Consider the following 20,792-nt stretch of genomic DNA (forward strand, 5'->3'; position numbering starts at 1 on the left):
TAACTCCCGTTCCCTGCCGATGTTTTTGAAGAATCACCCGATCGTGAACGTAGCTCCCATTGCACGAACGTGCGCCTTAAAATAGCACAAATTAGCTTGTCCTAATGTCGGATATTCGACATTCCACAATCGCCATCGACAACAAGACAGAGAAACACAGCCGTTCAGTCCATGCCACCATGTCTCCATAGCATTGCATTGGAGACTCAATTAGCAGCCCCAGAAGCGAGCGTCAGTCACATGATCTAAACGTACGATGTGTCACAAAGTATACCCCCCCCAAGGACCCATGGAGGTCCCCAGACTCATTAACTCATTTTCACGTACTTTTCACATACTGTACCAGTACCTCAATAACTCATCTCTACAACTGGTTCAAAAGCAGTGCCCGGCTACTCACTAGGTCCAGGAGAACATGTCACATGAGCCCTATCGTTGCCTCCCTGCACTGGCTCCCATCAATTTTAGGATCCAGTTTAAGATTCTTTTAATCACCTACAGACCTCTTCACAATCAAGCGCTGGCAAATGCAACCTCCTCCGTCCATATGTTCCCAGAAGGTCACTGAGGCCTTTGCCTGCACTGCCCCCCGACTGTGGAATGACCTTCCCCTGGCCTTAAGATTTGTGCCTGCCCTCTGTTGACAATTTTAAAAGACTATTAAAAACCCACCTGTTCGGACAGGCGTTTACTTAACTTTATGTGCCGGCAGCCTTTTAATGATTGGCCGTCTGACATCTTATTTTACTCATTTGTTTTATAGTGCTATGTTTTATATGTTTTAAACCTTTAAAGGACTTTGAGGCCGTCATTGTCTGTGAAAGGTGCTCTATAAATAAATGTTACTTACTTACAGACCCCACTTTGAGAACTGACTGAGGGTCAACTAAGCTACTATACAATAGTGTTATGTCCATTGTCTCCCTCTCCCTATTGAGAGAGGCAACTGCAATAATGTCCAGGCTACCATAAATAAAGGTGGCGGCACATCAAGTGTCCAATCTGGCATGCCGTCTGCTTCAAATCTGATTCAAAGGTCCTACCCATCACCAGCAGGTTGGAAGAGTAGGAAGCCGCATCCATCCAATACAGTTGGTATTAGTTAACTTGGTACTTAGCAAATTAGTATATTATTGAATTGTATTAACATAATCATCAGGAATAGAAAATGGGACAAACGGATCCCATTATATTTGTTGTTAAGTCACAAGCTCTTGTTAATATTTTTTGTAACCCACAGACTGGACATAACCACTTTAACTTTCATAGTGAACATAATTGTGATGCCAATACTTTCAAGTACTTTTACTCAAGTCACATTTTGCATTACTTGTAAAATGTTTATATAATATCGTGGTATTTACTACGGAGTAGGCTACTTTATGCCACCACTAATTATATTAACAATTATTGTTATTCCCTCAGTGTACGCAAAGCTGTGGAGGTGGCAGAAAGACGCGCTTGGTGGTGTGCCAGCGGCCCAGCGGCCAGAGACTCAACGACCACAACTGTGACGTCCTGGACAAGCCTCCGGACATGGAGCAGTGCAACCTGGAGCCCTGCCCCGGCTCCGCCGCCTGGCACCGACGCCCATGGAAGCCGGTACGATAGTGCTTCCTTCTCCCCCCATCCGTTTGTCCTCCTCACTGGGGGGGCCACATCACCGTAAGTAGACGGGGTGTGTGTCCTAAAAAGAAAAAATCACAGGGAGAGTAACGGTACTTCCAGGCCTTTTGCGCTAAACTGTGCGTGCGTTTAAGCCCTAAAACGTCAGCAAAGTCAATAGAGCGTTAGCTTAGCTAGCTAGCGTTGCTGTTGGATATACCAAGCGTTAGCTTAGCTAGCTAGCGTTGCTGTTGGATATACCAAGGCGTGGCAGCCCCAACTCAAAACGCTCCCTGCAAAGTGTAATGGTACTGATTAGAAACAAAGGAGAGAAAAATAAATTGAAAAAAGAGAGAAAAAAATGAATAAATACACAGAATGCTGCTCCACTTAGGGATTAAAATACACATGGATCCCATTCTGAGCCTTCGGCTCCAAATTAAAACCGATAAATTAGAGGGACAGTGTCGTCCGACAACACCATATCTGTAGAAGCAATAATGAATAACTCAAAAAATATATTATTTATTTCATATGTGAAGCTTGAAGAAAACATTGTCTGCTGTTATTGCTGTCTTCTTCACCCTGTATTCCGAAGTACACAAGTGTATATTTGTGTATAAGAGTTTTTAATATTTTGATCTTTATTTGAACAGAAACAACTGACTTGTTACTGTGTTTTTGTACATGTATCTTTTGTACAGTGTGATTTTCTTTTTAAATTTTCTCGTAGATACGTTTTTCATATTTGAATTATAATATTTAATATTTTTTACTGGTGCTCTTGGTTCGGACCTCTCGTCTCTTCATGGATAACCACAGTTTTTGTACAGAGGAAAATATTTTTCAAAATAACACACTTCATTAGTATTTTTTTATATTGTGAGTTCTTATTTCTTTTGTTTTATATTCATACATTTAAATCTGAAATCTTATATCTTCAGGGGAATTTTAAGCAGTCTAAACGGTCCAAAGTGCTTTTACCAGTAGCAAAGAAATGTTCTAACGTTCATGTGGGTTTGACAAGCACGAAGATAGAAAGGTTACAGCGAAGTATCAACTAATTGTCAAGATTATGTTATGTTTCAATTTAGTGTGTAGCCTAGTAGTGCATAGCATACATACAGTACTGTACGATGAATATAGGAAAATATACAAGCGTGTTCTACAACGTGACTATATCTAGTTTTACTATATTGTCACTAATCAGGTCTAAATATTGTCACTGTTAGGTCGAAACCTTGTATGTCCAAAATTGTTCCCTTTTTAATATAATTGGTAAAAAAAGAAAAAAGTAGTGTGGTTATTGTAGTCATAAGCTTTTATTAATACTGTTCATTCATTCAGTATTTATAAGCCCGCAGACAGACTTAACCATTTTCGGTTTCACTTTCAGAAATAGTTAAAATAGCAGATCTACTATGTTGACTCATTTTGCACGAAGCAGGATTTTCTTTTAAAAGGTTGAAATATGGAGATGTGAGGTTTCTGCCTGACAGATGACATGGGGTGCACTTCAGTGTACTCATTAATATGTACAGAAAGACAAGACGAGACTTGAAAGCCATACTAAAGGTAAAGGGTGAGTTATACTTAGTTGTGCGGTGGTGTCGCACATGCACACATAGACAGCCCCTGCCCTTTTACCCGTCTGTAAAACAACTGCCCTCTCCAGACCACGAATGCAGCATTTACTGTGGTGAAAGAAATGCAAATGCCACACCTTTCCATGCCAGCATTCTAGGAGAAATGCTTTTTTTCCGAAGTCTCCTGAACTTGAACACAGTATTTTGCGTTGAACAAATGTATTTAGAAATCCATGTTGTACACCGCATCTCCACTAGCTAAAGAGTGCTGGGTTGCGCCACGGAAATGGCTGATCTACAAGCTCTCAAGGCGTTGTGAGCTTGTAGATCTGCTATTTAAGTGCCCTCTTACGGGATTTCAGCCCCTGCCCCTCTAACACTCTCTGCACGTCCCTGGTGTCGCACCCCATAAATAGCTGATCTACAAACTCACAACCAAGTATAAATCAGATATAATCAAACAGAGCAGGGCAGCATCAACATTAGATGTTGTGAGTGAATATGAACTCTTTGTTTTGTTTTGTTTACTTTTGTATTGTTTCTTTGTTAATTTTGTCCATGTCGACAAAATTACGATCAAGGTGCTACAAAATATTTACATCATTGATGCCATATTTGTCTCATGAAAATAGAGATTTTTTAAACACATTTCTAGGTCTTATAATGGATTTATTTATTGTGCTACTTTCATATACAGTAACAGTGTCAGAAGTGGTGCAGTTTCAGTGCAAAAATATCAAGCTACGAATGTGGATGCTGACTTTATGGTCTAGCGGCCGATGCAATAGCAGGTTCTGTTTGAGGCTTTCATCTGAAAGTCTTTCACTACATTGATACGCGTGAATCTCGTTTGTGTCCAAGCATAGGCATGGTAGCGTCCCGTCTGCCTCTGATTGGCCTACCGACACTGCCTGTCTTGACTGTCCTCCGAGGTGGCTATGCTGGATAGTCTGATGCGAGGTTACTACATGGTGGGAAATAAATAATACGAGTACGATATGATACAAGAGAACGGTCTGTAACTTTTTTGTAGAAGAGGCAAACTAATATTGTTTATGCCGTTTGCTTTGATGGAATAATTGATTGAACACACGTGTACGTTGCACTATGATTTGATTTGGGTGTGAACTTCTAAATAAAGTGTTGGTGATTATCGTGTATTAATCTAATTATAGTAAACTAATACTATACTAAAAAGGATTTAAAGGTGAACCTTTTTACAGTACAATGTTTCACGTTTACTTACACATACAAATAAATTACACAATCAACACAAACACTTTATTTAGAACACACCCAAATCAAATCATATTACGGTGTACATGTCGTAATATGATTTTCATTTGGTTGCATGTACTACTTGACATGTTCAATCAATTATTCCATCAAATCAAACGGCATAAACAATATTAGTTTGCCTCTTATACAAAAATAAAACGTACAAGTTAGTTACAAGGCTGCATTCTCGCATTCTGTCGCGCGTGCCAAGCTGTCATTCTCTTGTATTATTTTCCCAACACGGAGTAACCTTGCATCTCGGAGGACAGTCAAGACGGGCAGTGTCGGTAGGCCAATCAGAGGCAGGCGGGGCGTTACCATGCCCAGCCCATGCCTATGCTCGGACACAAACGAGATTCACGCCATTGATACAGTGCTCCTCAACTTTATCTGGTTCAGGGCCCACTTGGACATCTCTAAATCGTTGGTGCTCCACCCATTATGTGTTAAGTGGTCAGATGGGTGGGGCTATTATTATTATTATTATGTGCATTGTTTTGTGTTCCCGCTCGGATCAATGCAACCAACATAGTAAACTATAAATTCTTATTTACCGGTATGTTAATCAAGGTTTTCTTTTTATAGTAAAAATACAATAATTTTCTTTTATACATACCGTAAATACTGTTACATGATTGATATTTTATCATTTGAATCTTAGCGTTTTGCCAATTATTTGAGGGCCCACTTGCAATTTCCTCACGGCCCACCAGTGGGCCCTGGCCCACAAGTTGAGAATCACTTTGTTGATATAATGAATTTCATCAGTGTCCATAAGCACACAAATACCTCCTTAGAATGTTCTAGTCATTTGTTGCTGTTTCGCTTTCATCCTTGGGCCAGTTTTGATATTTCTGAAGGATTTCTTTTTAATGAAACTTATTTATTTGTTTACAATAGCTTATTCATTGTTACAGCTTTAACGTTTTGTTCCAGTTTAGTAAGTAACACTTTACTTGAATTATTTGTCATTGTTGACAAACGTCAGTCTTAAAGGACCACTTCACCTGTTTTCAACCCATCTTCTTATAACTGGTACTAACACTCATTATACACGATTCCGCACAGGCTGCCCTGGGCACAATCATAGCTGTGGTGTCAAGTTAACCCATTTAGACATTGAGAACAGATTCTACATGTCTTCTAAATCATGACACTTTTCTGAAAAACCTATATGCAAGTAGCCGAGATTTTGTGTATTGGAATTTGGCTATAGCGTTCTCTCAACATTGCTATGTTCACACACAGGAAACTCTTCTTGCCAGAGAAGATTGAAACATTTCCTTTTCACACCGGGTTGTTTCCTGTTGATGGGAACGCTGCCAGTCTATGTTGCTTCAAGGTTCTCAAGTGTATTCACAATCAAGGCTTTATTGCATTGCTATTATCACAGGCGGGAAATATTTTTAGTGCATTTTTAAGAACCTGCGTGCCTGACTGACTGACTGACTGGCTGACCTGGACAACAGACTGTTTAGCTATGACACCTAACTCATGCTCAACACACTCAAGACGTTTTACATTAAGAACTTTATTTTTATTAATTCAATATTGAATTAATAAACCCGTGGAGCTGAGTTTTCCTTACCACTACTGCAGTCTTTGCCATAATGTCTAACGCTCTGGAGCTTTGATACGAGACAGGTGGACACAGCCACTCGTTAGCTGTGCAGCTCTGCATAACAGTGCCTTGACAAAATGCATTACACCAACCACAACCACCTTAACACTGGCATCCCTATACTTTGGGCATGTCGTTATAGGCGGACATTGTCACAAATGCTTAAAATTCTATTTTCAAAAAAACATTTAAAAATAGCAGAGCAAAGCAACAAACGTACAGCTTGTCCTCTAGCGGTTAGGTTAAAAATGCAATTCAGCACCTTGTAAGCAGTGACACTGATTTTAACGTTTCGTAATGGCATGAATATGAAAGAAGACACCCTTAACTTTTTTATAAGAAACATTGGTTTCTTATTAAATTAATATTTTGCATCGTGGCTACGAGCTGTGCAGCCTCTTCTTCCATATTCATGTTTCTGCACCGTGGCCATATTGGTATGCTGTGCGCACTTCCTGCTTGTTTGCTCATGTAATGGCAGTATGACATAATAATATGTGGCACATACAGTAATTAGTTCAGGTGAAGTTTTTGTAAAAGGTTCAACCCTCCTCCCTGTGAGGATGTACTGTATGCTGTGTCCTTTGTTGGTTCATGTCTTTGGTTCCAAGACCACCCATTCCCAGGGGTCATCATTATGCCGGTTTTGTGGTGGACATTTCATTTCATTTGACATTTTGGTCAAAACGTATTTCTTCCCACGGACAAGACCAAGTGTTTGCCACAGACACATATTGATGACCCCTGCCCATTCCATTCAGGATGCTTAACCCCAACAACACTCCAGGTGCTGCAGGGGAAACTCTGCTTTATTTTACAGTCTTGTGTTTGCTTTTGTTTTGTTTTGGTTCCTTTTTATTATTATTTATTTCATTCACAGGCAACAGTACATAACTATGTTGAAATAGCTTTTCTCACTGTAAAAAAATATATAATTATTATATATTATATATATATATATATATTAAAGAAACATAAATGTTGTGAAATTGTGTTGTTTCTCAATGAGGTAATCGACTGGCACACATAGGAATACTGCCTTGAACAATATTGTTGTCCATACAGAATGAGACAGAACTTCACAAATTAGTTTGTGGTCTTTATTCATACACTTTATTGCTCTCACATGAAACCTTTTGCAATTAGTAAACGTAGTTATTGTATTACAATTAGGCTGTAATAACCACTAACATAAAAGTGGCGAGTTATGCACATAATAAAGCACTTGCTTGTATTCTACGTAACTATGGGAGGTTGTAAAATGCAGTACAGTGATTCTCAAACTTCTCAAATTCAAGGACCCCCAGGCGGTTATGTAGTAGTAGTAGACCAGTGGTTCTCAACCTTTTCACGACCCCTCAAAAGTAATCATAATTTAACTGTCTGGGCGCCCCCCAAAATAATCATAATCATTGAACTGGGGACGCAACGTGACAATCATTTGGAATTGTAGGATTTTTTACTCGTTTCCACAGATAAATATTGTGAAAATAGCTGATCTATAAGCTAGCTCACAACTGCTATTCTATTCTATTTTGTCCTCTTTCTTATATTTTTGACAATTTGGCCAATGTTTGCGTTTTTATAGTATAGTTATTAGTTTGATTACTTCTGATGCAGTACAGTGACTTACTTACTTACTTACTTCACGTAGAGGCCCAAGGTGGTCCTGACCCACAGGTTGAGAACCACTGCACTTACACACAGACCCCATTTCATATAGTACAACTTGTATCTCTGGGAATCCAGTATAAACTCTAAAATGTTAATAGTGTTTGTCTGAGAGTGGATAAATTGAACGCTGGCCTCTTATAGGTTGGAGTTACAGACCTGTAAGCGTCCGTTTGCTTCCTAACTATCAATCATTTAGCTGGGGAACCCCACCTGGGACCCCTGAAAGCCAGTGCAGTTGTGTACAAATCTTATAAAAGAGTTTTGACTTGTAGTTCATATTGTGGTGTTTAGTATTTGACCTTCAGTTGACTTCTTCCCCTTGTGCAGTCTTATTTAATAATAATCACAGTTTACTGCCATCTTTGGAGGCATGCTCAAATTCCTTTTGTTTGGTTTCTACTTCTACTTCTTCTTCTTCTTCTTCTTCTTCTTCTTCTTCTTCTTCTTCTTCTTCTTCTTCGTCATTTTCTTTAGGACATCCCATGCAGTTGACTATAATATATATAATAGTGTAGTATGATTCTTCCCCATTTATATTCTCGGTTTAATTTATTTTGAAATCTCCCTAGAGAAAACATACTTGTGCCAAGTCAAACTTCACTGGATGGCCCATCTGTTTACCATTGCATTAATAGGGCTCTCTGTAATGCTCCTGGCAAAGTATTACTTTTACTAGTAAAAATAATTGGTTTTAATCAATGTTAGTAAAAGTTGTTTAGTTCATGAGGTCCATAATCAAGGCCTGAAATGAGTGTTTATAGAACACTGCTGGCTGGTTCATTTCAACCGTTGTTGCTACATAAAAAATGTGCAAGCCAGCCACACAAAAATGCAAATTGTAGTAATGTAGATACATTGGCCAAAGGTAACAACATGACAGACCTCAATAAAGAAAGCTAACTGAACAACCCACATATTGTTGCTGTTGGGCAGAAACCTTGTATCTCCATATTTTTTATTTGTGTATATTAATGCACTACTTTATATTACTACAGTGTCACACAAAACTAGCAAAACAATAGCAAATCTCAAAATGCCTCACACCGCTTTGCATTTTGAGCTTGGAGATCTATTTTGTATTTCAATCCTGAAAAGTAACAGTTTTGGGGGGTTTCCACCCGACAGTGTCAATATTTATTAAACATATATTTTGTTACACCATCACTAAACATGGGTGTATTTTACCCAATGTAAAATATTCCATAAAAATATTTCTCATCAAAATATATTGAAGTACAGCAATACTCTTCTTTAATGTTTCATCATGACTTTTCACAACAAAACAAAGAATAGATTTCATGAAATCTGGGATAAATTAAGTTGGGAACTTCTCCTTTGGTCCACCCATTCCTAAGACATGTGAGAATGGTCCAGTGAATAAAATAAACTTAAAAATCAATTGTGGGTGTATGGGAGTTTTTCCTCATGCACACACTCACAGGTGAAATTCACCCTTACACAACACCTACCTGTAGAAAAAAACTGGGATTTGGACAGGGAAACAAACCTACCTTCTATGATGTCACTGAGCATCATGAAGGTACTGAAAGACCCACCCACCTCAGACATCAGCAACATTATTAAACATTATTAAAATATAATCGTCCGGGTGAAAATCACTGGTGTTCTAGGGTTAAATCAGTGGCGGCCTTATATATGTTTCAATCGTTTCAATTGAAACCTCCAGGGGCCTCCCCAAAAAAAAACATATATATAGTAGTAGTAGTAGTAGTAGTAAGTTTGTAGTAGTAGAAGTAATATTGCATTGCATCGCAGCCTTCCAATCAGCCTTGTCGATTATTCAGTCTCATCCGGTACGTCCACTTACCTAGTTGGCAGCAGCTAATAATCACTGCAGGTACTCGACCTGTCATGTCTGTGTGTTGTTTGGTTGTAATTGTTCCCACTTCCCAGTGTGTGCACTCACTGCACTAGCAGTGCTGAGAGTTGTGATTGCATCATTGTATAGCCTATGCTGCCTTCCAATTATACCTTGGCTTTAAGTTAAAAAAAAATTAATCAAGATGCTTTTGTGTATTTTTCTACTTGGCTGTGTATGCTGTTCATGCTTTGAAGTCCGATAATACACACTGACAAAAACAATAAAAAATAATAATAATAATGATTAATTATTAAAATGATGACGTCATGAACGGGGCCTCCCGATCCTTAAGGCCGCCCCTAGGTTAAATAATTTGAAATATTTTATTTAGCAAGTATAGTGTATAGGCTTGAGAGCACATTCAGAACTACGGTAACAAAATGCAAAATGCAATTATTTATACTATATGATGACTTTGATGTTTACTTCTTTAACCATTTTTGCTTAATCTTTATTCATATATATTGGCTACTTTCGACGAGCAACACCGTTATATGATGACGAATCAGGCTTAGGTCTGAATTTATTGAAGATAGAGGCTGATTCATGTCATGTCACGTTGAAATCCCTTTTCTTTGGAGGATTATGTTTTCTGTCATTAAAATGCCACAGCTATGAAGCTCTTCCATTGTGCAACACGGCAAAAATAATAATACAAAATATTTCTTAGGCTTTATAGGGTAGAACTTACCTTGTGCAATTACTTCTTTTTCCTCTGGCAGCAAGCCTACATCATGTCACTGAGAGAGACAGAGTTGAGGCTTGCAGTTGGCAGCAGCAACTCATGTTAATTCATTTGTTATTTCTCTCAAAGGTTTTGTACTCTTAAACCCACTGTCCCCGTTCTGGGGGCAATCACTCTGCAGAAATAGCCGATCTACAAGCTCACGTGTTGTGATATTTTGTTTAGTGTGAAAACATTCTTGGTGGGTCTTAGTAGGAAGTATAAAGAGTCTTAAGTAGGTAATCTCTTAGGCCTGCCGTCTCCTTGACAATTAGTCATCTAATTGGTTGTAGAATTCCTTTATTTATTTATATATCATTTTTTGTTTTTAGTAGTGGAAGAACCCAAGTTCATAGCTGATACATTGTTCATCCATTTCTCTAGCATTCATAGATTTGGATCAGTAATTTAGAGATTGATGACCTGTCACGATGACAGCGGTAAAGTGAAGAAAGCTGTTTTACAAAATTTGCCACTTAAAATCAGATATTCCCTTAATTGACGAACCCCCCCCCCCCCCCCCCCCAAGATCTTGCCAGATTCACATTATTCACCGACAGCCTATTATCCTAATTGCACTTACTGTACATGTAGAACCAGATGATGTCAATATATATGCAGCAAGATCTTCTACAGTAACATTATTTCTAGATGGTTGACAGTGAAAACATCATTATTCACAAAACGTTATCTTTCAGAAGAGATTTCTTCATTATTTATCAGAAGAAGAAAATTAACCAGACACAAGACAAATATTTTATGTTTATTGCACAACCTTTGGGTATACGGATCAGCATGGTTTCACGTAGATTAGCAGGAAGGTAAACATCATTAAGTAATGGTGATTGCCTTACAAGCAATAGCCCTGTCAGATGTGTGCAATGGCAGCCACAATAAGGCAGTGTGTGATGAATTGACGACCACGGCACCATTTTAGTAATTTATACCCGTTTGTTGCTAACAAAAACAGACCGTTTCCTGCCGAGAATGGGGGGGGGGGGGAGTTCCGAATGTACGACCGGGTCGTAAGCTGAAGTAAACCAAACATACCGGTTCAAATGAAATCCACATGCTACAACGTTGACATACTTGACTTTGGCCCGAGGCCACCGGCAGGAACATTCTCCAAACCCGTCACCCCGGGGTCACTCGGCCGTGACGTCGCTAGGGGCTTGTGTTTCCTGATCCAGCCCATATGCCCGTCCCTGGCTTGAGCTATCGCTGCTGTGGCTTGGAGGTCCCCCCAGGTCTCCTCTTGTGGCATGGTTGAAACCTGAGGCGGTTACTCATGTTACATTTGGTGGTTTAAACAGAGTTTTAACCACTTAAACCCTCTAATTTTTGTGAAACTGACCTTAGTTGTAACTGTACTTGCCGGGGTTCAAGTGGTTAAAGTGAAACAAGCGTAAAATAATGCAGTTGATGATTTGTCGGGTTAACAGTTTTAACCCTGATGTCGGTGTGGTAGGCAATAGCTGAATAGCCATTATATAGAAATGTTTTCATAAATAATTCGGAAATAGTTTAGACCAATTAGCTTGTGGATCTGCTATTTTCAAAGAAAATGTTTTGGCTTTCTTCAAAATGTTTCAAAATCTTGAAGAAACTGTAGTGGGAAAAAGTCGTTTAACTCACAGGATCACTGGCTTGTATAATTTGGCAGAGTAGGACAATGACACACGAAACCACATCCTACTAGATGTTATCTGAACTTTCTAAATATTTGGACAGAATAAAAGTCTGCATCTGGTCAAGAACCTGGAAAACAGAGCAAGTTACAAATGTTGCAACAATGAGTATGAGTATGAGTGATGCGTTGAATGAAGAAAATGTTTTTCTATTGTAATGTTCCCCATTATTCAATATCCTACTCAGTTCAAAGCGTGGTTGTTTTGGCTCTGCTGCGGTGTCATTCCAGAGCACAGTAATATTAATGTGGTTTGCCACAATGTATTACAATTCAGAGAGCAATGAAAAGATGATGTCACACCATGATGTCTTCTTTTGTTTTTCATTTGCATGCACATTGGTTAATGATTTACTAGAATAAATGCATCTGAATTTTGTTCCTGTACATCTTATTGATAACACTTGGAACACCAGCAGCAACAATTCCTTCATGGAAACTAAATGATTATCCTGTATCTGCAGATCTGCTTTTGAGCATGGTTTATGTCAATCACTAGGGATTTAAATAATTATAATCTGTAGTCCTGGGGGCCGCTGGGCCCTGGACATAGGTGGCAATATTGTAAGATGTAGTGCACAGTTAATCTGAGAGTGTTGCCAATCTGAGCGACTATAAACATGAATTTGACCAAATCATTAGTAGAACCTTCTTAGCATGGTCATGCAGTTGTTTGTGGGCTAACCCTGCTCAAGTTAGATGAAGTGAGATGAAATGAGAGGAGACTTGGGGTGTGAAAATCTGGAAGCGTTTAGTTTGGGCAATCCCTGACTCATGGAATGATTGGGATCAGGGTTCTTACATGAATGACTTTGGAACGATGCCTGCTTTTCCTCAACATGGCATTGGGAAGAAATGTAGAGCCTCCTAAAAAACTTCTCCGAATGAATCTTGCACAGCATTTAATGTATGTTTGTTTTAACGTGAGGCCTGCAGCAGTGCTGCAGACTTGACGGGGCCTGGTCATGTCGGGGCCTGTCGATAGCTATCAGCTTGATGGAGTGAGTGGGAGTTCACCAAACTCACCATCTCTGTCAAAGAGATTACTTTACCCTCTCTCACTCCTCAGACGTTGATAGATTGAATGTCCTAGAGTAAGGGGTTGTAATTATCACATAAACCCTAGAATCCCTGTTCTGGAGCTGCCTAGTATAGACCCCTGGGGGACTCCGGTATAGGGTTAGATTAGATTCAATGGTTAGACTCTCACACCCAATCACACAGATTGGGTGTGGCAGTCGGAATTAGGGATGGGACGATAATTGTTATTAGCGTTTATTGTGATAAAAAACACTCACAATAATTGTAACAACAAAAACAAAACAAAAACAATTGTACCTTTCAAGTGTTCGATTTCTGCAAATATGATCTCCAGCGAGTATAACGTTTCTGCGAGGTGATTTCCATACCGCACTGAAATGAATAGCTTCTAATGGCTTCCTTGATAATCAAACAAACTATGGTATGCTTTGAAAATGGTTGGTAACATCAAGGTTACCATGGATCATAGTCAATGGCTAAACATGCCAGTATGGTCCTTTTAAGTATGTCTTTAAAGCTTTCATTTAAACTTGTTCTTATAAAAGATGCACTGCGCTGGCAGTTCCGATGTCCTGTTCGTATTCTAAACAATACAGTAAATCGGTTGAAAACATTGTACATTGTCCAAAAACAGTGAAAATAGCTGATCTACGATCTACGTTGTGAGCTTGTAGATCAGCTATTTTCACTACTTTTGTGTGACACTCTTGTGTGATGAAGTAGGGCTTCAAAATCAAAACATTGAAAGGACGGAGAAGTGAGGTTTCTAGCCCGACAGCAACACAATGCTCTCTGACAAAGACATACGCGAAACTATATGTCTACAAGAATGCGTTCTGATGATCCACGTGACCCAGCTAGGCCCCTATCAGTCCATCATGTCTGGTTCTACTTGTTCATCCCAAAGTTGTGGAGCTTCTGGCCCACAGATGGTGAGCAAATTCCAGGGTGTTTGTTCGTCAAAAAGCGGCACATTCAGCACGTGCATGCTTTAAAATGACTGGCAGTTTCATGACATAAAGCATCTAGCATCCATCCATCTAGTATCATCCTCCGGGGTTAAATTACACAAATTGTAAGCTACTGTAGAGCAGCTGGAAAATATATTCTATGATAGAGACCTTAATTGAAATCTAAACGTTAAGCCAACTTTTGATGTGCTGTGATTGATTAACTAATAAAGCCATTTGTACACAAGACATGCTGTCTTTTTATGTTGCTGTACACTTAGTTCATACTAGGTGTAGAGGGATAGCACAAGGGGGGATATTACACATTATGTTATTGAAGACACACTGGGGGAAATAAATGCATCTCCATACGTACAGTATCACCACAGTATGATTCTCCCATAAAAACCTGTTGCAGTAAACTAGCATTGTGCTTGGAGCTATGTGTTAATGAGACCCATACAGAACAGGTGTGGAGGTTCAGTTTAGTTCTAAAGCAACGTTTTCGAGTCTTCTCCTTTCATAAACTAGCATCTACTGTAAGTAGATTTTAAACCTTTATTTTTTTTAGTTTAAAGTCAGATTTGTTTATAAATCTTGCACGTTCTTGTTTTTCACACATTCCTTTTGTCGTCATTGACATGCAAGCTGTTTTTTGTTTTAATGACAAATGAGAGACAGACAGCCGGGAGGAATTTAACAGGAAGAGGGACTGGGATGTTTTGTGGCAAAGGTCACTTCTTAATACATTTATGCCTCATCTGCTTTCTCCTTAAAAACGCTCTGACACCAATAACTCTCTCTTCACTGGCCCGGTTCTCTGGTATAACATGGTCATGGAAAAGAAAGGCCTCCGGTGAATGTTTGGACAGACGGAGGAACCATGTCGTTCTGTCATTCTGTGTTGACTTATGGCTTCTCGGTTTATCTTCTTTTGAGTGCTGTTGTCTTAAAAAAGAAAAACCGTGTTGAAGAAACTCTATATGCCCACTCAAAGACTGTTTATTTGAGTCTTTGGACGACGCCAGAGGCATAGTTTTGGCACAGAGCACAGACTTTTCCTTTTTTTGCAGACAGTTCGTTTTCGTTCACAATCAGATACAGACTGCAGCTCCTGTAGCAGCAGTCTATCCAGAAGTGAACTGACGAAGATTATGGAATAATGCTTCACTCAAGGCCAGTCCACACCAATACAACTTTCAACCAGTCTCTGTCCAGTCTCTGGACTGACCAGTTGCAGACTGGTGCCATTTGGAGTTGCTGTGTGAAAGGAGTTGCCTTGGTGTGGACTGGCCTTTAGACTTCCTTATGTGCTGGTGTCGCGTTGCTTTGCAAAGTGTTGTGGTTTTCAAATTGGGGTCCGGCGACCCCCAGGGGTCCTTGAGAAGGTTCCAGGAGGGCCCAACTAAATTAGTTTAGAAATATATAATCAAAATCAGTTAACATAATTTCATGGATTTGGATTTTTATTTTAACATTTTAACGTTACAAATCTTGTATGGGAGGGTCCCTGTCACAAACTGTTGGGGTCCGCGGCCAAACACAACTTGGGGTTCCTTGACATGGAAACGTTTGAGAACCACTGTTGTAGATCAGCTGTTTTCAGCGCACAACACCAGCGTGCAACCAGGCATTAATCAGGCTTAACTTTAATAATGTGACCTTCTCAAGCCTCATAATCCATCAGTGAATGAAACTGCATAATCAGCTAATCATCATTATCGTAGCTTTCCTTTTCTGAATAAGAATTTTTGCCCATAACCTGTTTCACGTTGGATCATGTCGGTGAACATGATAATCTGGCGCGGTTCACAGTGAGTGCATACCAGATTGGATCAGGCATGGACTAGTTTAGACAGGGTGTGCCGAGGTGGAGGGATGTAGCGCCTAGCTAGCTCGTACTGTACATGCGTGCGTGCTCCTGTGTGCAACAGGTGTGTGGTGGGTGGTGATCAGCGGTGGAAGAAATTAGTTTTACTTAAGTAACAGTAGCAATACCACAATATAGAAATGCTCTGTGCAAGTACAAGTCCTGTGATCAAAGTTTTACTTGAGTAGTATTTCGGTAATAGCATATCTTCAAGCTCACAATGCGAGCGCATCGTTGGTGCTTTGCAGTGTTGGGGAAGTTACTTTTAAAAAGTAAGGAATTATAGTTATCGTTACTTATCTAAAAAAGTAATTTGTTACTTTACTTTACATTAAATTATGAAAGTAACTACTTTACTTTACTTTACTTTACTTTAAAAAATAATAATATAAAAAACGATTTAAAATAAGGTTTTTTGTTCTGTCGCACAGTAGCCTAAGAGAAAAGACAACTCCCTCTTAACATTATGAAATGTAGTGGAACAATAAAACATGTTCAGGAATTTTGACAGGCATCTTTATAGAGATATTCTAATTCATAAAATGTATTTTTGAGCTCATCTTCCATTTTATAATATTCACTGTTCAGGTATTTGGAAAATGTATTTCTGCACATTGGCCCTGCTTTCACTGGTATTTTGCTGACCAAGGAACAGACTCCACCGGCGTTGAGAGGGGAAGCATTTCCTCAACAACATAGGCTACCTAGTACCTAGCAATCATTTTGTCAAGTTGACTCTTGGTGACATGCTACTGTGGCGATTTAAAATCGATATTTCCAACCCCCAAAGCAACCGATCTCACTGTCATGATCCGCATTTGCCATTTTAGCGTGTGGTACTGTATTATGATTTTCGTTCAACCCGCGATTTCTGTCTGTGTAGTGTCTATGTATGCGTTACAAGGGTTTCTGTGTCTGTGACTAAATTTGTTACTGTTTACGTCAGCCAGTAAGCCCGCCCACCCTGTAGACTGTCTCTGATTGGCTTACCCTGAAATCTGGCCCTACGTTAGCCAATCAATGACCTCTTCTGCGACGTGCTTTTATCAAGTTAGGTTGTATCAAGCCATGTGGCCTCAGAGGCTAGTATGACTGCACAAACGAAACTGTCAACACAGAGAGCGCTCTCTCTCTCTCTGCACTGCAGTCAGCAGCACAGAGACGCCTGTATGATAGACTCACGGAGCTGCGAGACTTTTCACTGATCACATAAGTTGACATAACGCCATAACGCGGGTAACGCTAGCACAATAACTATAAGGCCGTTATGGAATGGGGAAATGTAAAGCGTTAGGTTACAAGTTACTGCAAATAGTAGTTACGTTATGTAACGTAACACGATGTAAGGGCATTAGTCACAACACTGGTGCTTTGTGAGCTTGTAGATCATGCTACTTTCAAATAGACGACGTTGTGTAAAAAACGGCTTAATTGGTCAATACAATGTTTTGTCATCTGAATCTACAAAGTAGGGTTGTCCCGATCGGATCGGGTGATCGGAAATCGGGGCCGATCACGTTATTGATCGGGACATCCCTAATAGTATCAATATTATATCAATATTATATCATGATATTAGACTGGAAATTGTCTGTGATTTGGGATATTGTACTATTGTGATATGGCATAACGTGTTCTATAGTATATAAATATCGGATCGGGAAAAATCGGTATCAGCAGATGCTCAAAATCAAATGATCGGAATCGGATCGGGAGCAAAAAAACGTGATCGGGACATCCCTACTACAAATAATGTAACTAATAATGTAACTTATGTAACTAATGTTTTCAAATAATCGTAGTGGATCAAAAGTACAATATCTGCCTCTGAGATGTAGTGGAGAGTAGAAGTACAAAGTGGGCTATTATAGAAAAATCTGACCAGTCTGAAGCGAATGGTGCAACAGTGCCCCCTGTTGATACTCTAAACATAGGGACAGACATAGGGACGGACATAGGGACATTGCTGTTCTTTGGAGTGGTTGCACCACTCAAAAATAGTAAAGCAGAGAGTAAAGTGAAAGTACTCTGTGCTCTGAAGAAGGCGCTGTTTGCCGAAACGCGTCAGCATTCTCAATAAAACATGAGAAATTGCATCTGAGCTAGTCTTACATCTTTTATTTTGTTGTGCTGCTTTTTCCACTTTGTTGGTTCATGAGTGAAGTTATATTTCAAGCTGAGCACCCACTGCCTAAACCAAGGGCTGTTTCCCGAGGAAGTGCTTCTTTCTTTCTTTCTTTAAAGTAAAAGTACCTTAAAATTCTACTGTAAGTAGCAGTACTCGAATAAATATACTATACTCCCTACCAGTGGTGGGCGGTGATGCTTTATCCTTGATGTATCTCTGACTGAGATACATTACACACACAGAGCTCTGCCCTTACCAGCTGTTCCCATCCTCCGGGATATGTGTTGTTTTGACTTCTGTCTTTGAAAACGTCGACCTGCGAAAACAGGACCTTGAACACAGAAAGGAGCCTGCATGTTCCGTGGCCATGTGTCGACTCCCCGCCACGTTATCTCTCCTCTAACCCCCACCCATTCGCAGTACTGTCATCTTTAAAGCTGCCATACATAACTCATTTTTCTGGATCAGAGCTCGCTTGAGAATCTTTTAAAAGCCCACCCAAATGGCCACTTAAGTTACGTGTGCAATTTCAGAGTGTGTTTATTTTAATCATCGATCAATCGATTCTGTTCCGGCTTGGATCAATCGCACTTACATAGTATAATTTAAGTTCCTGTTTATCAGTATCATGATGACAACCGATCTCTGCTCGGTCAGGGGAGATATTGTCCTTTACGAGCTTCAGGCAGTACTACTTTTTAACCAGTTTCAACCAGGTTTGCAACTCATTGCAACTTTAATCTTGAATCCATACACTCGTGTCAACCACCAGATAGCACTGTGTACAACTTGATCAAATTCGCCCATTGACATTTGGCCTTGATATACATTAGCTTATGTAATACCGTACTTAAATCAAGGATTTTGTATAAGAAGATGGCTGTAGTTGAAAAACCTGGGTTATTATGTCTTAGTTCACATTGCTTCTCCATCTTTCCTTTTAAAGCAGTGGTTCTTAAAGTGGGGTTCCCCCTGAGGGTCCTAACTTATTGATAACCAAAATGTACCCTTACAGGTCTGTAACTCAGAGAGTGCACAAATTGAACCTAATGGACCCTTACGGGTCCACTTAGTTCCATTTGTACACTCTGAGTTATGGGGGTCCGTGGTCCTCCTAATGCACACAAAACTGGGGGTGTTTGAAATTGAACAGTTTGAGGACCCCTGCTTTAAAAGACTCAACCTAAGTAATCATGCTTATCATCTGCTTGGCAGACTTGCACAGCCAGCAGTCTGAACTGAGGTGTGAGCAGAATTCCACCTTGGAACGCATGCATTCTTAGGATCATGCTAATACTTAGAACCAGTAAATAGTGTTGAGCTGTTATCATTAAGTGAGTGTTTCCCTAATTAACGGTCATTATACACCGGAGCGACGCAAACAAACGATGTGAAAAAGCCAAGTGATTATTTCACATAAAACTTTTACTTTGGTGATGCCTTTATTCATTCAGTTTGATGGTTTTATTTTGCGATGAAAAAAATCACTCTCGTTTCGAAAAATCATTATGTTGAATTAGAATTGCTGTGTGTAGCCTATTCGTAACACAAACATCCGTATAAATGTATGTGAAATAATCACACAAAATAATCACTCCCAGTGTTTACGGACCTTTACCCATAATACTATTGACAATAATCTTGCCACACTAATTGAAAGCCGCGCACCCGTTTATACATGCGCCTTTGTTCGTCTTCTCCTATCAAACCGCACAAATCTCTCCATGCACAACACCTACTGCATGCCTGTCCAGACATAACGCACTATATTGCATCCACACAACTGTCATAATTACCGTACAGTTTGGCATTGCATGAAATATCATGTTATTGCGCAACATTTCATGGTGATGCAAATTACATCACATTTTAGACCACTCCCCTTTCCACTGCACACACACACACAGTACAGTACATTATGGTACTGTACGGTACAGTACAGTACGGTGCAGCACAGTATGTTACAGTACGGTAGAGTATGCTACAATACGGTACGGTACAGTAAAGTATGCCACAGTACTGTGCGGTACAGTGCGGTACGGTACGGTACAGTACGGAACAGTACAGTACAGTACAGTACAGTACGGTACGGTACGGTACAGTACGGTACGGTACAGTGCGGTACAGTATGGTATGGTACGGTAGAGCATGCTACAGTAAAGACTCAAATCAATGTTACAGTATTTGTGTAATGGCTCTCTTTGTGTGTGTTTTTGCCCATAATGAAATAAATCCATAACGCCCCAGTATCATTTATATCTAATCCCACTATCCCAGTAAACAGCGTTCTGGTGGAATTCCCCTTCTTTCTGAGAGGTGGATTATTACCTGCTTTCATTGTCATGAAATACATGTAGGCCTGTATTGCCACTTCACTGTATGAATATGTGTATATTTGCATTCCACTGTATTAATACATGTATATTTTCACTCCACTGTATGAATATGTGTATATTTGCATTCCACTGTATTAATACATGTATATTTTCACTCCACTGTATGAATAGGTGTATATTTGCATTCCACTGTATAAAATGGTTCCATATGTGCAGTACTAGTGGCCTACCTGCTCCAGGGGGTTGTGTGGGTGGGGTCATCTCAAGGGGGGTGCTGCTCGCCAATCCTAGACAAAGCCCTCGATGGTAAAGAGAAAAGGCAATACAAAAGATTTTTACTATAATATTTAAACCTTATATATGGTACTTTGTTGACCAGGGGTCCCCCAGAGGTCTATACTAGGCCCCTT

General features: G+C 39.7%; 1 protein-coding gene across 1 annotated transcript in view; it reads left to right on the forward strand.

Annotated features, from left to right (window-relative positions):
- LOC310857790 (A disintegrin and metalloproteinase with thrombospondin motifs 20) overlaps positions 1 to 20,792 on the forward strand; it is a 156,209-nt gene that overhangs the window by 100,959 nt on the left and 34,458 nt on the right. The window contains 1 exon segment of the mRNA XM_083763675.1: positions 1,426 to 1,602. Within this exon segment, the coding sequence (XP_083619801.1) occupies positions 1,426 to 1,602 (177 nt within the window).

Source organism: Protomyctophum parallelum (assembly GCF_964188405.1).
Source record: "Protomyctophum parallelum genome assembly, chromosome: 4".
Taxonomy (NCBI): Eukaryota; Metazoa; Chordata; class Actinopteri; order Myctophiformes; family Myctophidae; genus Protomyctophum; species Protomyctophum parallelum.